We start from the raw sequence: 17,384 nt of genomic DNA on the forward strand, positions 1-17,384 counted from the left end.
CATTTACAATACAAGCGGATCGCTACACTGCCTGCCTCCCCTGTGGGAAGCGCAGCCCGTGCATTTCAGCCAGCGTACTCCTCACGCCACACCAGCTGGTGCAGCAACTGGCGGGCGGCCTTCCACTCCCTCACGCAACCGGAAGGCCTGCACCTCCGATGAGCACGCGGCCATCCCATCCCACTTCTGACACCAATGTAATGGCACAGGTGAGCCTGGTATCGAACCCGGGTCGCTTTATACATCGAAACACCGGATCGCTTTATACATCGAAACACCGGATCGCTATTACCCTGCTAGCCGGGCGCTCATGCGAGAAGCGCCCAAGGATTGCTACACTAGATTCGTTTTTTAAACAAATTATAAATAAAAAAAATAACAAAAAAGAGTCAGAGGTCTAATCAGAAATCAAAATACTGTGTGTTTTGGTAAGGACTCAAGGCTTGTTTGGTTGGTTTTACATTAGTGCTTTAAAAAAAAATTATCATCTCATTCATGAAGACTGAATCTACTAGCCTACATCTGTGGATAAATTGTTTAGATATAATAATTAAACTATTGTAGCTACCTCATTTCCATTTTGTCTTGCATTGAGTCATAATGCATTATAATGCATTGCATTGCATTATAACCCCAAATTTAATATAATTATTTGGCGATTGAGTCCCCCCCCCCCCTCGGATATTCAACTTTGAGCACGCCCACATTCTGACAACGCGGAAGTCTGTTCTCGTGAACGCATCACATGACTGTTTTCCTATGGTTTTCCTGCCGAAGCAGTAAATACTAGCAGGCTAGCTAGCATGCTAACCAGTCCCAGTGTTATTAGGAGAAGAATAAAATGGTTTGTCATTGATTAGTTAACGCTTCAGCGTGTGTGGGGAGCTCGGTGCTTTTGGATAAGTGATGAACCTGCAGATCTTTCCCTAAAGCGAGGCTTGTCCATTTATTCAGATCTGTGTGGTCGCTAACTTCTTTGAGCTTCAGCCTTCAAGGTGTTGTTGCTTGCTAACGTCAGTGCTAGCATAGGCTAGCTATACTTCATGCCATGACTATGCAAGGGGAAACCACGGCTATACGACTCACGGATAGCGAAGGCAAACTGGATGTGTTTCCCCAGAGGACCCCAGGCTCGGGGAGGGCAAGTGCCAAAGGCTGGCAGTACAGGTAGGGGGTTATTTAGCAAGCTAACTTTAAAGCATTAGCTAATGTTAGCTTGTTTACTGAGTCAAGACGTTCTGTTCACTTGGCCAGTTAACTAGCGTTACCTGTCCTTGTTATCTAACAGTATGTGTCATTGTGTTTGTAGACTTCCTCTGGCTGGGTTACTTATTTCCCATATTCACAAATAATTAATAATCAAATTAGATTTCGTGCCGTAAATTGTCAACAACCTTCTGTTTCTAATTAAATTAGTTGAGGTGAAACGAGTGGTATTTGATTCACTTGTGACTTATTGTGTGTGTGTGTGTGTGTGTGTGTGTGTGTGTTTGTTTTTGGGTGTGTTTTCTCCCCACCTCTTGCCTAATCACTCATCAATCCAGTGACCACATGGAGAATATTGATGGCTACCTAATGAAATACACAAATCTGGTGACAGGATGGCAGTACAGGTGAGTTGTCCATACATAGTAGTATATTAAAAATGTTTTGTCAAGTGGGCCGGTGGCAGATGTCCCAAAATTCACCAGCTACTCTCACTGTTTTGTCAACCACATGTATTTTTTAGAATACATTACAGCCTCCCTTGGTAGAGTATAAACATAATCAGCATGATGGCTAGTGTTAATTTTGCGCTCTCCTCTGCTTTCCTGCTGACACCGTGCAGATTCTTTGTCTTAAACAACGAGGCGGGTCTGCTGGAGTACTTTGTGAACGAGCAGTCGCGGCCCCAGAAGCCCCGCGGCACGCTCCCCCTGGCCGGGGCCGTCATCTCCCCCAGCGACGAGGACTCCCACACCTTCACTGTCAATGCCATCAGTGGGGAGCAGTACAAGCTTAGGGGTGTGTACCTACCTGACTGTCACCCCCCACCCACACACACACGCACACACACGGACATTTGACGTCACCTCTGTGTTTCTAGAGGATCTTTGGTTATTTGGCTTTATGGCAGGCTGGGGTGGGCACAAACGATAGGACTGCTCATTCTTGTGTCTTTGGATGTAATCTTGTAATGTGATCATTTATCATCTTTCAGTGGAATCATACCGTGATGATAGTGATTTGGGGATGATGTTGACGCACAATTCTGTTGTCTAAATTGATGATAACAAACACATTTGATTTTAAAACTGACAAAATAATTGTGTGTGTGAGATATAAGAGTATTACTTATTACATTTGAGTTTTGTTTGACATCACACCTAACATTACCATTAATTACCATTACCATTCATTTGATTATTTAATGTGATTTTGCATACTGGTTTTCAACTCTATCGCCCCAGCCCCATTTGTATGTGGCATCGTGTTAAAAGACAAATAGGAATCATCGCATTGATTGACAACGCAATTAAATACATGTGTATGATGGTTAGCCTAAGTGCTTTTCTCAAGGGGACAGCGGGGGTGTAGCATCGTTTACGGTTGTCAGTTCAGCGTGGCATTCCAAGTCTATTTATACCACAAGGAAGTCAATTCTGCGTGGTACCGGTTCATCACCCGGACCACTTATCGTATCAGGTTTGCTGGTTCTGGTTCAGCCGTCCAGAGCCTCGCCCCGTTGCTGTCTGAGCTCTCAATCCCGGCAATCAAGCTGGTCATCTTACCGTTCCTCCTTTCTAACTCCGAGCCGACTGTCGTCATTATCCATCAAGGCCGTATTGATCTGGATGTTTTCCATTATCTGCTACTCGACGAGCACAGAGCAATTGATGCTGAGCACGCTTTGCCTGGAGGAACAATAGAGGTTTCATTATTGTTTTGATTATTTTCTGTTTGTGTGTCTTAGCCACCGATGCCAAAGAGAGGCAGCACTGGGTGAGCAGACTGCAGATCTGCACACAGCACCACACAGAGGCCATGGGGAAGGTAAGACACTGTGCTCGGTGAGCTTGTGCATTCTGTCCCAACCAATAACCATGAAGGAAAAATCACACCCAGGTGTTGAAGTAAGTGTTGCAGGTTTAGTACAAGTCACGCTGAAACCGTCTGTAGAAGTGTTTGAACATTTTAGTTTAACGTTGATGATGTTGCGGCAGCTTTACGCCATTCATTCTTGACCTCGCGTGCCCTCTTTCTCGCTCGCTTATGGACCCGGGGGGAGGGGACTTAGGTCACGGACGGACGGTTATCAGCCAATACGAAGGGTCACTCTGGAGTTACTTCTGGTGTTTTTGCTGGGGGTACGGGGCTCGCTCTCTTATGGGTTATGCCCAGTGACGCCAAACTCAATCCAAAAACCTGTTCGTTTTACTGTTGTCTTGCTTGTCACTAAGTGCGTCCGACTGCTATAACATGACTTTAGGCCTCGCGTGGCGCGTGAGTGACCTTACAAATTGATCGACCAAAAGCATGTTCGTTTGTTTTTTCTCCTGATTTTATATTGTTATGTGTGCAGCCTAAATTTCAGTAGGTACACATTGCGCTGGTAACGGTAGTCATCTCTTGTAACACCTTTCGGGTCTTATTGCTATAATAGTGTATATTACGCTTTGTGTGTGATGCTGACGATCACATCTGTCAATCACACAGCGAATGTGATTTGGCATTAATTGGCAACAGAGCGGATGTCCGCTTCACGGTCTCGAGTTTCCTGTCTTCCTTCCTCACATTCCACAGCAGCTGAAGCCAGCAGCAGTGAAAAAATGTGTTGAGCTGTAAAATATGAATGTTTATGTAATCCAGTATCAGATTTTAGCCCGCCTGAATGCAGAGTAATCACTACTATTGGTATTGATCTACATACACTGTTTTGCTGTCCACAACCTATTAGGATCCATGCAGATTCAAAACACAGAGCTGGCAAAGGAAGGCGAGACAGCGGCTGGTTTATACTTGATATATGCACTGAACATAGCAGCTTGACTGTAACATTTGCTTCACTGCAATTCATATTTTTTGCACTGTGGATTGAAATAGGCTGATCCCACATAAGAACCCTCTGTCCCTCAGTCTCCCACCACTGTCTTTACTTATGCCTAAAGACACAGCTTGGGCATAAATTGAGGCGTGTTGAGTTTCATGAAAGGAGAGTTAATGGATACTTGGATTTTTTTTAAACTAAAATGTAGGGCTGCGCAATAATTGATATCGTGATATGAGACTAAATATCATCTTAGATTTTGGATATCGTAATATATATGATATGGCATAAGTGGTGTCTTTTCCTGGTTTTAAAGGCTGCCTTACAGTAAAGTGATGTCATTTTTTGAACTTACCAGACTGTTCTAGCTGTCTGTTATTTGCCTTTACCCACTTAGTCATTATAACCACAGTGACATTGCTTCTGATTATTTACCAAAAATCTCATTGTGTAAATATTTTGTGAAAGCACCAATAGTCATTCCTACAATATTGTAAAATGTTCTACTTGTTGCAGAGTAATCCCCCGCCCAAGTCACGCAGCTACTCCATGGTGTCCCAGGGCAGCGGCAGCCCCCCGGTGTCGCAGCGCCGGCCCAGCCAGTACACCAGCTTCAACGTGACACAGCTCCACAAAGGCTCCTCACTCTACTCCAGCAAGAGGTCTCTGCTGCCAGACCACCTGCTGGAAGCCAGAGAGGTACTGTAACAGCACCACACCACCGGCGTGTTAGGAGCAGGTTACCACATTGTTTCCCCACATTTATTGATACAGTTGAGATCTGAAAATAGGGCTGCTCGATTATGGCAAAAATCATATTCACGGTTATTTTGACTGATATTGAGATCACGATTATTTAACGCAATTACTCATTGACTTTGGCAACATCATGCATTTATTGAACTTTGGAAAATAATGTGTTTTTAATACTGTATTCCTTAGAAATTTAAATATAATTGAACCGAAAAACAGAAAAAAATGAAAATAAAAGTAAAAAAATATAATAGCCTAGGATAACTAAAATAAATATTATTTAAAGAAAATACTTGTTTTATATCTCAATTATCTTCTTTTCATAATTGTGGGAAGCCAAAATTGTAATTGAGAATAAAATCTGATTAATTGCACAGCCCTATCTGAAAATAGGTGAGAAAACTCTCAGCCTCATTTCCAAGAGGTGGACAAGCTGAGTTTACTTGAGTTTTCCCACTATGCCCCTGGTTAGGAGTTTTCATTCATTTTACCCCCTAAAGGCTCATTTATACTCCCGTTTTCATACAAAAATAAATGCGCCCGTTTCAAACGGTCTCACATAATTCCATGCGTCTTTCATGTTGGTATCCTGTTAAACAATACATCCACCATTGGGCAGTAGAGAGTCAAATGTATGAGTGTGTATGTGGTTCTGGTCCGTTTCATGCATATCCGTAAGCTTTCAGAAGACGGACTGTCTCCGTCTTTAACGTAGAGTATAATTGGGCCTTAAGAATCAGCTGTGTTGCTCTCTTGCCCCCAGTATCGCGTCATGTCAAGACCAGTGTTTGAAATTTCATTTTTGGCTCTTATGCCAAGGACTGGTAAACTAATACGCTGATCTGCCAAGATTTTCTTTTATTATAAGAATTTCTTAAATAATTTGTGTAAATGTGTCATGGAAATTTGCCACCCTAACCGTTGTGAATGTTATTTTATGATTTGGAATAGAAACAGGAACAGATCATTAAATTAAAACTTGCTCACTCACTTATTAGTAGGGTTGGGTACCGAAACCCGGTACCAATTTGGTACCGGTAATTTCACAACCGATACTACCCGTACCGAATTGCAATTGCAGATTTAGGTACCTCATTTAGGTGCCATGCCTGAGCTGCTGAGTGAAATATCCACCCTCCGGTGCTCCGAAACCAGCACCGCACACACATTCACTAACATTATAGGGCATAACACATAACATTATCGTTTGAAATCCTCTTTACAGCCCCTTTAAATAAAAAGTACTGTGTCAGGCACCGGTACCGTTATAAAAGTATCATTTTTGCAAAATATGAAATGATACCCATCCCTACTTATTAGGGGTGTAACAAAAGTCACTCACTACTATGAAGAGACGTAGTCGGAAACAAGATGGACTCAGGCAAAAGTGAAACTGAGGACGTCCTATCCATTTTTAAGTGTGCTGCTGTTTGGGTTTTCAGTAAAGGAAGAAAACGGATCCTGCGCAGAACACATTGCTGTTTCTAAATCGATATTGCTACAGGATGGAAACTTGCAGTACTCTGCCTTGTGAATTCTGCATTGCCTGAATCTGAATCCAATCCAGTCACATTGCACCCATAAGTGTGATGGTAAGGCATCATGATGTGAGGAGAGGAGAATGAGCAGGAAAATGTAACTCAGACACATTTTTAAATTTGAAGTTTTAATATACAGTTTTGGGTTACGCTCAATGAAGTGTCATGGCATCTTTATAATCCAGTCACTAAAAGCGCTTTATAAGAAGAACAAGTAACATTCCCACAAGACTTGCAATGAGACATTTCAAATGTTTGGATATAATCTAGTTCGTAAAAGGGATTTCTTTCATATGTGTCCGGCCTTTTCCTCTCACGTTCACCTTCACTTATTTTGGTGATGCAAATTGTCCACAAGAGAGTGCTGTTGTCTTTTCCTTCACTTTAGGAAGATACAGTGACCCAGTTCAGCTGTGAGCCTGATTCAGCATTCTGCTTTCATGTTACTTTATCTCTATGGATTGTGGTCACCTTTTGCAACTTGGATACCACAGGAGTCAAAAATCTAAGCTGACACTTCCTTCATAAGTGACACAGATCTTATGTTTTCTAATCTGTGTGAACAGCAACAATCTGCATGGATTTGCCTCCCCCCACTTCTGTTGTTTCCCACATGGTGACATCTGATAGGGTATAGACATAGTAGGATATCAGGTCCCAAGGCATGCTGCCGAGAGAACTACACTACCACCAACAACAACATCAACAACACTAAACTGTCACCATTGCTGTGACGATGAGTAAATCTTATGGCATTCACCCCAGAAATTGCAATCATTTTACAAGACACGGCAATGGAAAGAAAGTGAAATATGCGTGAAATATGCGCATACCTTAACTGACGTGTTACAAACAATAAGTGCAGGCACAAAACCAAATGTGACAAAACCAAATGTGGCATCTTTTGTCATTGCACACATGTCTTTTCAACATGGCTGTCAGTTCACATTGGTGTTAGATAAGGGTTACATCCTAGAACAGATATGAATAACTGTAGTTACTGTAGTTTCAAAGAATAGAAAGGAGGGCGTCTGGGTAGTATAGAGGCAAAAGCACTCGCCTACCACTGTCCACCGCAGAGACCCGGGTTCAATTGAATGAAACAGTGGTGATTGTTGATACCCCCCCCAGATGATGAGCCAGGCCCAGGGCCAGCACAGAGACCTGATCCAGAGCATCGAGGGCCTGCCCGCAGCCCCGGGCCTCTCCCCCCTCGACCAGGACCTGCTGATGCTCAAGGCCACTTCCATGGCCACCATGACCTGCCTCAACGACTGCCTGCACATCCTGCACCTGCAGCAGGTGGCCCGCCAGAGAGGCTCCCTGGGAGGTGAGTGGAGGGTCGAAGAGTGTGTTTGTGTGTATCAATGTCTAGATGGTAATTATTTGTCTGTTCTGTACATGCACGGGTTAAACTCCTATCTGTTTGTTCTTGTATCCATAGCAAACAATCTTTTGGTAAAACGGAGGTTAAAGAAGAGCAATCTTGTTAACATTGGGCATTCGTTTGAAGTGCAAAAATTCTTTTTTTTTGTATCTGATCTTATCTTAGGGCTGGGCAATATAGCAATATTATATCAAGATCATGATATGAGACTGGATATCGTCTTCGATTTTGGATAGCGTTGTCTTAAAGACTGCAATACAGTGGTGTGGTTTTCTGAACTTACCAGACTGTTCTAGCTGTTCTATTATTTGCCTTTACCCACTTAGTCATTATATACACATCACTGATGATTAAAATTGAAAAATTGAATTGAAATCTCATTGTGTAAATATTTTGTGAAAAGCCAATAGTCAGGGAAGGAAACCCTATCTTTGCATTTTATTTGGATCAGTCTTGTTTAATAAAAGTTCTTGTGACGTCTCACATGTGGCTTTGACTTACAACTGAACATATATTACATTTATATGTATTGCCATTCCGCCTAAAAATACAGATATGATTTTTGGTCCATATCCCAGCCCTAGTTGTACTGTTCAGTAACTTGCAAAATAGTCTTTAACCAACATGGTGATAAGATCGTGGATCGAGATCCTGCTTGAATTCTTTTTTTTAAATATATTTTTGCCTTATTGCCCACCGCTATCTTATCTAATATTTTTTCTAATTAATTCCCCCCTTAACTACTTTATGTTAGGTAGTGAGTCTGTCCTCGTGTAACACAGAGGTATTCCATTCATCTGTTGCCTGGGGCCGCATGCAGTGCTTTATGCAAATCATGGTCGTGCACATGCAGGCCTGTCCCCAATCTAGACGGGACGGTCTTGCGTTGGCTGGACGGACGGACGGTGGAATTATTCTGCATTATTGATGGAGAACCATAGCGTATTCTTACCACCCGTCTCCAAGGTAATTAGATCTCATATAGGTGAAGTATCCATCGGCAACACTGTCAGGACAGGGTGCAGCACTACTTTGCCTTCACATAAAGTACAGTGTTAAAGAGCAACCAATATCAAATGTTTGACAGACTGATATCTTGACCCTCTCTATGTGGGATGGTTTGAGATGGGGGGGGAAAAGGCCAGCTAATGTGATGTCCCACTTTAACGAGGAAGATCTCGTTACTCCATGTATATTTCATTAGGCCAGACGGCACGGCAGCCAATCGGATTAAGTCGTCAGGCGACGTGCGAGGCAAATTTGAATGAGATCTGCCCACTCCAAAACATAAAATGCCCACGCCGCACGGAGAGGGTTTATCCAATCAGAAGGCGAGGATGCTTCCTGTCGGTGGGGCCAATGTATCCTGATACTCCCCTTGTCACAGGTGTTGCGTTACACCCCTGTGGTCTAGAGAGTCTGTCTAGGGAATAGGCATCTGTCCAGCCAGCAGCCCAGCAGCGGTGGGGTGGTGTGGTGAATGGTTCTGTCCAGCCAGCAGCCCAGCAGCGGTGGGGTGGTGTGGTGAATGGTTCTGTCCAGCCAGCAGCCCAGCAGCGGTGGGGTGGTGTGTGGTGAATGGTTGGCTGAGTGCGGGTGTGTGTGGAGGGGGGGGACAGCACCATGAGAAGCTCTAAACCCGCCGCCATGTCGCGCTCCTCCTCTGACGCAGGACCCACCATCGAGTGGCTGGAGCCCAAGCTGCCCCACATCCTGAAGAACGGCAGCACCAACAGCCTGGACCCGGGGGAGGGCGCGCTGGAGGGCACCGGCCTGGAGCTCAGCACCTCAGAGTCCTGCAGCTTTTCTGGGGTAAGGCCGAGGGAAAGACCTCCCCACGGAGCAGCTAACGTGTGTCTTGGGCAGTTCACCTAGTGCAGTGGTTCAGTAGCCCCTTTCCCATTTCTGAATCCAAGTACCCCCTTTACCCGACTGCAACATTCTGCTTAGAGAACTGCAAGAGAAAACTATAGCATATGATGCACATATGATAATGATGATAACCCACCACCTTTTGAAGATTATTACCAAAATGGAATGAAAGAGTTGCAATTAGTGCCTCCTGAGCAGATTTGATTTATTTTCGTGATTTATTCTTAAATTTGTCTATTTTCCCCTTTCTCTCAAGTACCCCCTGTAGTACCTGCATGTATCCCTCGTGGTATGCCTACCCCAGTTTGGGAACCACTGACCTAGTGGACTTGTTATTGGAACCTACATGTTATTTATCACGGAATTGATGTGACTCAAGTCAAGTTTTTACACCCACATGGGTGCTCTTTACAGTTAAAGTTTCAGCCCAATCGTACGTAAAACGGCATAGCTGTGGCTGCCACAAAAATTTTAACAGAGAACAAACAGAGCCCACATTGCCCAATTTATATCTATATATATCTATATCTATATATCTATATCTATATATAGATATAGATATAGATATATAGATATGAGAATGCACTTCTCCATCGTTGAATGATACCATTATTTAATTTTTAATCAATTATGTTTTAATTAGCCTATTGCAGACTCCCCTCACTTTTGGTTTCTGATGTCTGTGTGGTGCTGATGGACAGCTCCTTTTATTGTTAAAATAAAAAGTGCTCTGAGAAGGCATTATTTGGCCTCTACACGGTTTAGCCTCGGATGTGGGCCGCAAACATTTTTCAGATTTTCAAGTGGGTCATTGTAACAATTGGAGCTGAGCAATTAATAAAAACAAAAATCGCAGTATGAACCTCTGCAATTTCCAAATGTTCTACGATTAATTGTGAAGGGTGTCCAAAATTGATTTCACAAGGTGTTTTAGAGCTGCAGGTAATCTTTGGTCCATAAATCAAATACAACATTCATCATAGCATCATACTCAAATTCAGTCAATCCTGCACACTGTTTTTTTTAGGACATGTGCAAGAACATAAACTCGAGCCACTTACTATCCACCTCTCCCAAGTCGTCCAGCGAGGTTGTTTAATTAATCACAGCGTCCCCCCTCCCATCCCCACACACACACACATCAGGAGCAAGATGACATCGATTCGGAGGATGAGCTGGAGGATGGCTTCACAGAGAAGGAGGAGGAGCTTGGCGCGGTGGAGGAGGAGCGGAGTGTCATCCTACACCTGCTGTCCCAGCTCAAGCTGGGTATGGACCTCACGCGGGTAGGTCCAGTTCCACCTAACTGCCGAGCAGCAAAACAAGCTGCCTAAAAAGCACCTAGTAATGGATGTGTGTCAGGATACTGTACACAGGTATGTAGGCTGATACCTTCGGCTCACTTCTCTGCCTCAATCCAAATGTCATACTTCACTACACTTGCACTTCACGGGTGATGTAAGAAATGCTCAATTTAGCCATAGTGGGGTCCTTATTTACAAACATTTCTGTATTTGAATGTGTGTATAGCCTATATGTTGTATAGAAATAAAGGCCTGGGGCCAGTTGCACAAAACATCTTAAGTTAAAATTTTCCCTAAAGTCCGAGTTAAGGTTTCCATCAAATAAAATCGGTTGCACAAAACACCGTTAAGTCTTCTCTTTAAGGTGAAACATTCTAAGGAAACAGGAAAATACTTAAGGGTGTTTTGTGCAACCGACTTTATTTTATGGACACCTTAACCCGGACTTTAAGGAAAATTAACTTAAGGGTGCTTTGTGCAACCAGCCCTGTCTAGCAGCAGCTTATATAACATCACTGGTAAGTACAACTGAAGTCCACGAGGGCTCAGTCCACAACTCCAGAGGGGGGACATTTGGATTGGAGTCTTGTCTGTTTGGTCTGCCCTAACAAATACACATATTTATTTGATTCTTACAGGGGGGAGGGGTCCCCCCCATCCAAGGCAATGGTAGGGGAAACACCGAATATCATGTTTGATAGATATAATCACATTATCATTTGGTTCAATAAGATGAACATTAATTTGATTATTTAATGTCATTTTGCACACATGAACAATATCGTGATATATATTGTTCTTGAGAAAAATCCGTATGATTATTGTGATATTGATTTCAACCCCATTGCCCAACCCTACTAACCTGACGCTGCCAGATGGACGGTTTAGCTCCACATTACGTTTCACTAAACCAGTCGATCTGGGAATGCAGTAACCCGACCCGCTGACGGAGGCGGGCACTTTTTCCAAGCTACTTGGCAGGTGATTGGATGACCCATCTGTCTATCACCGCTGGTGCGTGTTAACTTCAACCAATCAGATCGCCATGCCTCTAACATCACGTTTGCGACTGGAGGAAGGTGCCTGATCTCCGTGGTATTCATTGATTGAGTCCTCACCGTCCTCATCATCGAAAGTCGCCTTCGAAACATGACGTTAGATTATAATGAACTAGTTGTGTGGCTTAGCTTTCCCAAATGTTGAGGGTCGTTTTTTAGAAATTAATACATAGAATTGGGAACTAGGGCTGCAACTATCGATTATTTTAGTAATCGAGTATTCTACCGAATAATCCATCGATTAATCGAGTAATCGGATAAGAACCCTTTTTTGTGTTTTCAAAGGCTTATCGTAAATATACACCAAAAAATAAGATAAATCTCTTCAAATAAACAACTACATTAGTTTCTTTCTTAGAAAAAACAACATTTTTATTTTTAAATTGCATAGAACTGGCAGTGGCACCATTCATCTTTTCACTTGAACATGATGGACCCGTCCTTACAAAGCTGTCCATAGTACGCTGTGATCCGCTGAAAAAGAGGTGAAATAATAATTAATATTGATATTTATTAGGTAAGTTCATAACAAAACTGGAGAATGCGCATTTACACACCCTAGGGTTAGGGTTAGCTGTTGCCTATTATTGACACAAATATCAGAATAGCAAGATAACAGGTCAGGTGGTGTAATAATTGGAGCCTAAAATGCACCAATTAAATAATTGTTTGCAATCATCATGAGAAGAGTCGACCGGTCTAGGGTGTGTAAATGTACATTCTCCACACACACACTCTTTCTCTCTCACACACACTCACTCTCTCTTTCTCTCTCACACACCCACACACACACACACACACACACAACGCTGTTAAATTAGCCGCTAACGTTAGGTTAACGTTAGGTTGAGCTTTGTATTTGTATTTCAGAAAACGGCAAGCCACATCAAAAAAATGCAGCGTGAATGCAGTTACTAATAGTCATATTGGCAACGTGGCAAGCCAGCAGCACAACTACTACTAGTCTTAATATCAAGTAGCAATCATTAGCATACATTTACATTAGCGTTGTGTATAGTTAACGTTACGTTACCTTGCTCCGCTCGACGTAGATGCACTGGTGGATGCGTAGACTGGATGTTTACGGTTCAGGTGCTGAAGCATTGACGAGGTACTGTTGTGATATGCAAGTATCGTTACAGTACTTGCACACCACTGAGTTCGTGTCCTTTTTCAGCGTGAAATGATCCCACACTTTAGACAGTTTCGGTCGCTTTTTCGGCCCTGGTTCTTCCCTTCCCGGCTCCTCCTGTCTGCTTTCTCCGCCGCCTCGTTCCATTTTGCGGGGTCCGCTCGCTATACAGTAGCTGCTCTCTGGTCTGTCTGCGATCATGTGTCCTCGCGTGTTTACACCGGAAGAGCGCTGTGCCACACCAGTAAGCGTCCGTGAGAAACAGTCTCTAATCTCTAAATGCCGTGTCGAGGCGAATCATTTTGGCCTCGATCATTTTAATTATTCGAGTTATTCGAGGTACTCGAGGAATCGTGACAGCTCTATTGGGAACGTTACATTCAATTTCATTCAGACTGCCTGTCACTTCCGCGGCGGCAGCCATGTTGACGAGTGAAAAGAACTACAAAGACCATGTACCCACTACTTGCCCAGACGAGCCTAAGGCTGCCGCTGATTCGTCGAGCCGGCATGGTTCGGCCAATCATCTTAACTGCCTGTGCATGACAAGATGGATTACGTCGAGAGAATCTCTTTTGATCTCGCGAGGTTATCCATCTTGCAAGCAAGGTTACAACCCTACTAGTTGGTGTTGGAACTGAAAGCAGTAGTAGTTGTAGAGATATGGAGAGTTAAAGAAATATAAATCATTTATTAATCCGACCAAGACAAAACAACTAAACATACTCACAATGCTATGGGGTGAGACAATCAGTTAGCACAGTATTCCTGGAGTATGTTCGTCTCCTACGAGGCTCTCACGAGGCTGTTATATAGGCCACTGGGCCAGTTGTTCCCAGTTAACACCCACAACCCGGCTCCACCTACTAGGCACCTGCAAGACGGTAGCAACACACCAAGACAGACCGGCCTAGCAGCCAATCAGGAGTAGGGGCGACACACTTTGAATTTGATATCCACTGTTTAGTAAACTACACTTCTTGTTGTGGTGACCTCTGGCCCATATAGGAATTGTCATGACCACTAATCCCTCTGGATAAAAGAGGTCGGTGGTTCGATCCGCGGCTCCTCCAGTCTCACATGTCGAAGTGTCCATGGGCAAGATACGGAACCCTAAATTGCTCCCGATGGTTGCAGCAGCTGCGTGGTAGCTTGCCGCCATCGGTGTATGGATGGGTGAATGTAGGCACTTTGTAAAGCGCTTTGTAAAAGCACTATATAAATGCAGTTCATCCAGATGCATTAAAGAGATCTGGATCAAAATCTTATGAAATCCATGGGTGTTGAACTGGGTTGTAGTTGAGCCAGCATCATTTGACATACTGTGATACTTGTTGTGGTGAGGAATACTTTTCAGCTGTAGAGTGAGGTGGCCTAGTACATCGCCCAGCCAATATCATCAAACGCCATTTTGAAATCCAACCAAACACCTCAAATGCAGTCTAGAGATTAAGGTCTTGAAAAAGTGCAGGACCTTTCTAAAAGGGGATAAAATATGTAGTAACCCTGGATGAAGGAAAAGGGCCACAAAGTAAACAACACTGCTATTTTCCTTTGTAATGAACCCGTCTTGGGTCAGGGATCATTTGCTAGGTCCCTTTTTTTAAGTCTGATTTGTAATGACCCTACAGACCGAAGTAATCACTTCTACTCCCTCTTAATTACTCTTAATTACTAGTCCTTGACGCACACACAAACAACAAGCTCAAAGATGGAGACTCGGCACTCAAGGCCTGGACACTCTATCTTCAATGTCAGTTTGTACTTGGATATCTTCCTCTTGGGTTTCTGTTTGATTTATCAGTTAGGCATCATTGGCTTAAATCCTTAGATGGAGATCTAGCAGAGACCGTGATCCCGGGGTCATGTGATCCCGGGGCCATGTGCAGCTCACGTCATGGTTGCCAGCTGCTCCATTTACTGATGGCAAACCATGTGATGGTGCAACACAAATACAATGGATAAAAATAGGGCTGCACAATTATTTAACAATCCAAAATTATTTTGCCAGTTCTTGCGATCACTGTTATTAAGCACAACTATTGATCTTGATGATAGGTTAACTTAGCGCTATATTTTGACAATTTTCAAGCAGATGTACAGTACAGACATGAACACTATTTCTAAATGCAAACAATAAAACCTGCTGAATTTATGTTTTGAATTAATTGTTGAAATATAAGACCACACCTTTAGCTTGTCGATAAATATCCAAACACTGAAAAACAGTTGGTTAATTTTGGGTATGTCCTGAATTGAATTGTGGAAATACACTTTACACTGATGGATGCCTTTTGTTTTAACTTGTTCCCTGATGTTTTCATGATTAATCACATCAAGTCAAAAAATCTTGTCTTTTCGTGCTTTACTAATTTGACCAAATCGGTGCAGTGAATCCACCTTTTTTTGCAATAGTTTGCTCACAAGCTGACCTGTTTGTTCAGGATATTTTCAGTATATTTGAGCAACAACATCTTTGCTCATTTCACCTTAGAGTCAGTATACTCCCAAATGAAGTGATCAAAGTCTGACATCATCTCTTTCTGTCCAGGTGGTCCTTCCCACCTTCATCCTGGAGAAGCGCTCTCTGCTGGAGATGTACGCTGACTTCATGTCCCACCCGGACCTCTTCTTGGCCATCACCGACGGCAGCAGCCCCGAGGAGCGCATGGTGCGCTTCGTGGAGTACTACCTCACCTCTTTCCACGAGGGCCGCAAGGGCTCCATTGCCAAGAAGCCCTACAACCCCATCATCGGCGAGACCTTCCAATGCTCCTGGAGGGTCCCCAAGACACCGGAGGCCACCGGGGAGCCGGCGCAGGGGAGCCCCACCCCCGGCGCTCGCCAGGACTGCCACCAATTGCGCTTTGTTGCGGAGCAGGTGTCCCACCACCCCCCCGTGTCCGGCTTCTACGCCGAATGCCAGGAGAAGTCGATGTGTGTCAACACGCACGTGTGGACCAAGAGCAAGTTCATGGGAATGTCCATTGGAGTGTCCATGATAGGGGAAGGTAAGCCTGCCAGCAATAGCTTTTATGCAAGTATGTTGTGACAGCAAGCGTTACTCGCCTTACTTTACACTTGGACAAGTCAAGTGGATTCGGTGACCTGTGATTGACGCAAATGACTAAGAAAGTTCTTATGCTGGGTAAAGCATAAGAAACCCTACGATAAAAAAAAGTGTTGCATTTTAAGCGTGACCACCTCTGTTCTAACATTTATAATCCAGCGTACACCAGGATATCAGGATTGACACTTTTTATGCCTCCGCCGCTGGCGATAGCCAGGCTGGAGGCATTATGGATCCGGGTTGTCCGTCCGTCCGTCCGTACGTACGTATGTCCGTCCGTACGACGTTCGTTAACGCGATATCTTTTTTTTTTCAATAATATTTTTATTCAATTTTCAATTTTTCAAGACAAGACAGACAAAGACAAAAAACAAAAACAAAAAGACAGGGCAGCTTAAACACTTCACAAAGACACATATGTGGACAACAATGAAGAAAAGGATGGACAGATGAATGAGAATACGATAAAATAAATTAAATTAAATTAAATTAGATGTACAAGGCAAAAGGCAGTATTCAGGTGGCAGTATCACTTCGGTTGAGATATCCAATAGTCAGTGTCTCTGCTAGGTTAGGGTCGATATATTTCAGGTAGGGCTCCCACACTTTATAAAAGACATCGGATGCTGAGTGCAGCATACATGTCATGAACTCCAGAGGCATAAGCTGCATAATTATCTGGTGCCAGTTCCTCTTTGTTGGAGGTTTGTCTTTAATCCAAAATAAAAGAATATTTTTTCTCGCAGCAAAAGTTAATAAATTAAATAGCCGTTTGTGATGTTTATAAACGAGTTTCTTATGGGGAAGACCAAGAATAAGGCTGACAGGGTCTGGGTCCAACTCCACACCAAATATGACACTCAACTGCTGCACTATGTCTGACCAGTATCGTTCTATCTTAGGACATGACCTTGACCATATGCAGTGAGTGTAATCTCCCACCTCTATCTTACACTTAAGGCAGAGGGGAGACAGGCTAGCATTCATTTTATGACGAAGGCTGGGTGATATTTGCAATCTATGTATAATTCTTAGCTGCATCGACCACAGTCTGTTGCACACAGAAATTCTTTTGGCATTATCAAATATATCACACCAGTCCTCGTCATCAATCTCCACCTCAAGGTCCCTCTCCCATATCTGCTTGGTGGCCAGAGTGTTCAGAGTAGAGGTAGACCTTAATAAGCTATAAAGAAAACCAATAAAACCTTTTCTTGGACCAAGTGAGAGTACCCTTTCGACC

The 17,384-nt window shown here is 43.4% G+C and overlaps 1 protein-coding gene across 1 annotated transcript in view; it reads left to right on the forward strand.

The window, feature by feature from the left end:
• The first annotated feature begins 825 nt into the window (after positions 1-825).
• LOC310773504 (oxysterol-binding protein-related protein 11-like) overlaps positions 826-17,384 on the forward strand; it is a 30,482-nt gene continuing 13,923 nt past the window's right edge. Inside the window, exons 1-9 of the mRNA XM_083633399.1 lie at positions 826-1,167; positions 1,545-1,613; positions 1,829-2,004; positions 2,954-3,033; positions 4,544-4,726; positions 7,450-7,648; positions 9,378-9,517; positions 10,723-10,863; positions 15,623-16,082. Of these exons, the coding sequence (XP_083489525.1) occupies positions 1,049-1,167; positions 1,545-1,613; positions 1,829-2,004; positions 2,954-3,033; positions 4,544-4,726; positions 7,450-7,648; positions 9,378-9,517; positions 10,723-10,863; positions 15,623-16,082 (1,567 nt within the window). The 5' untranslated portion in view covers positions 826-1,048. The remainder of the gene's footprint in view (positions 1,168-1,544; positions 1,614-1,828; positions 2,005-2,953; positions 3,034-4,543; positions 4,727-7,449; positions 7,649-9,377; positions 9,518-10,722; positions 10,864-15,622; positions 16,083-17,384) is intronic.

The sequence above is a fragment of the Poromitra crassiceps genome, assembly GCF_964638095.1.
Source record: "Poromitra crassiceps genome assembly, chromosome: 3".
Lineage (NCBI taxonomy): Eukaryota > Metazoa > Chordata > Actinopteri > Beryciformes > Melamphaidae > Poromitra > Poromitra crassiceps.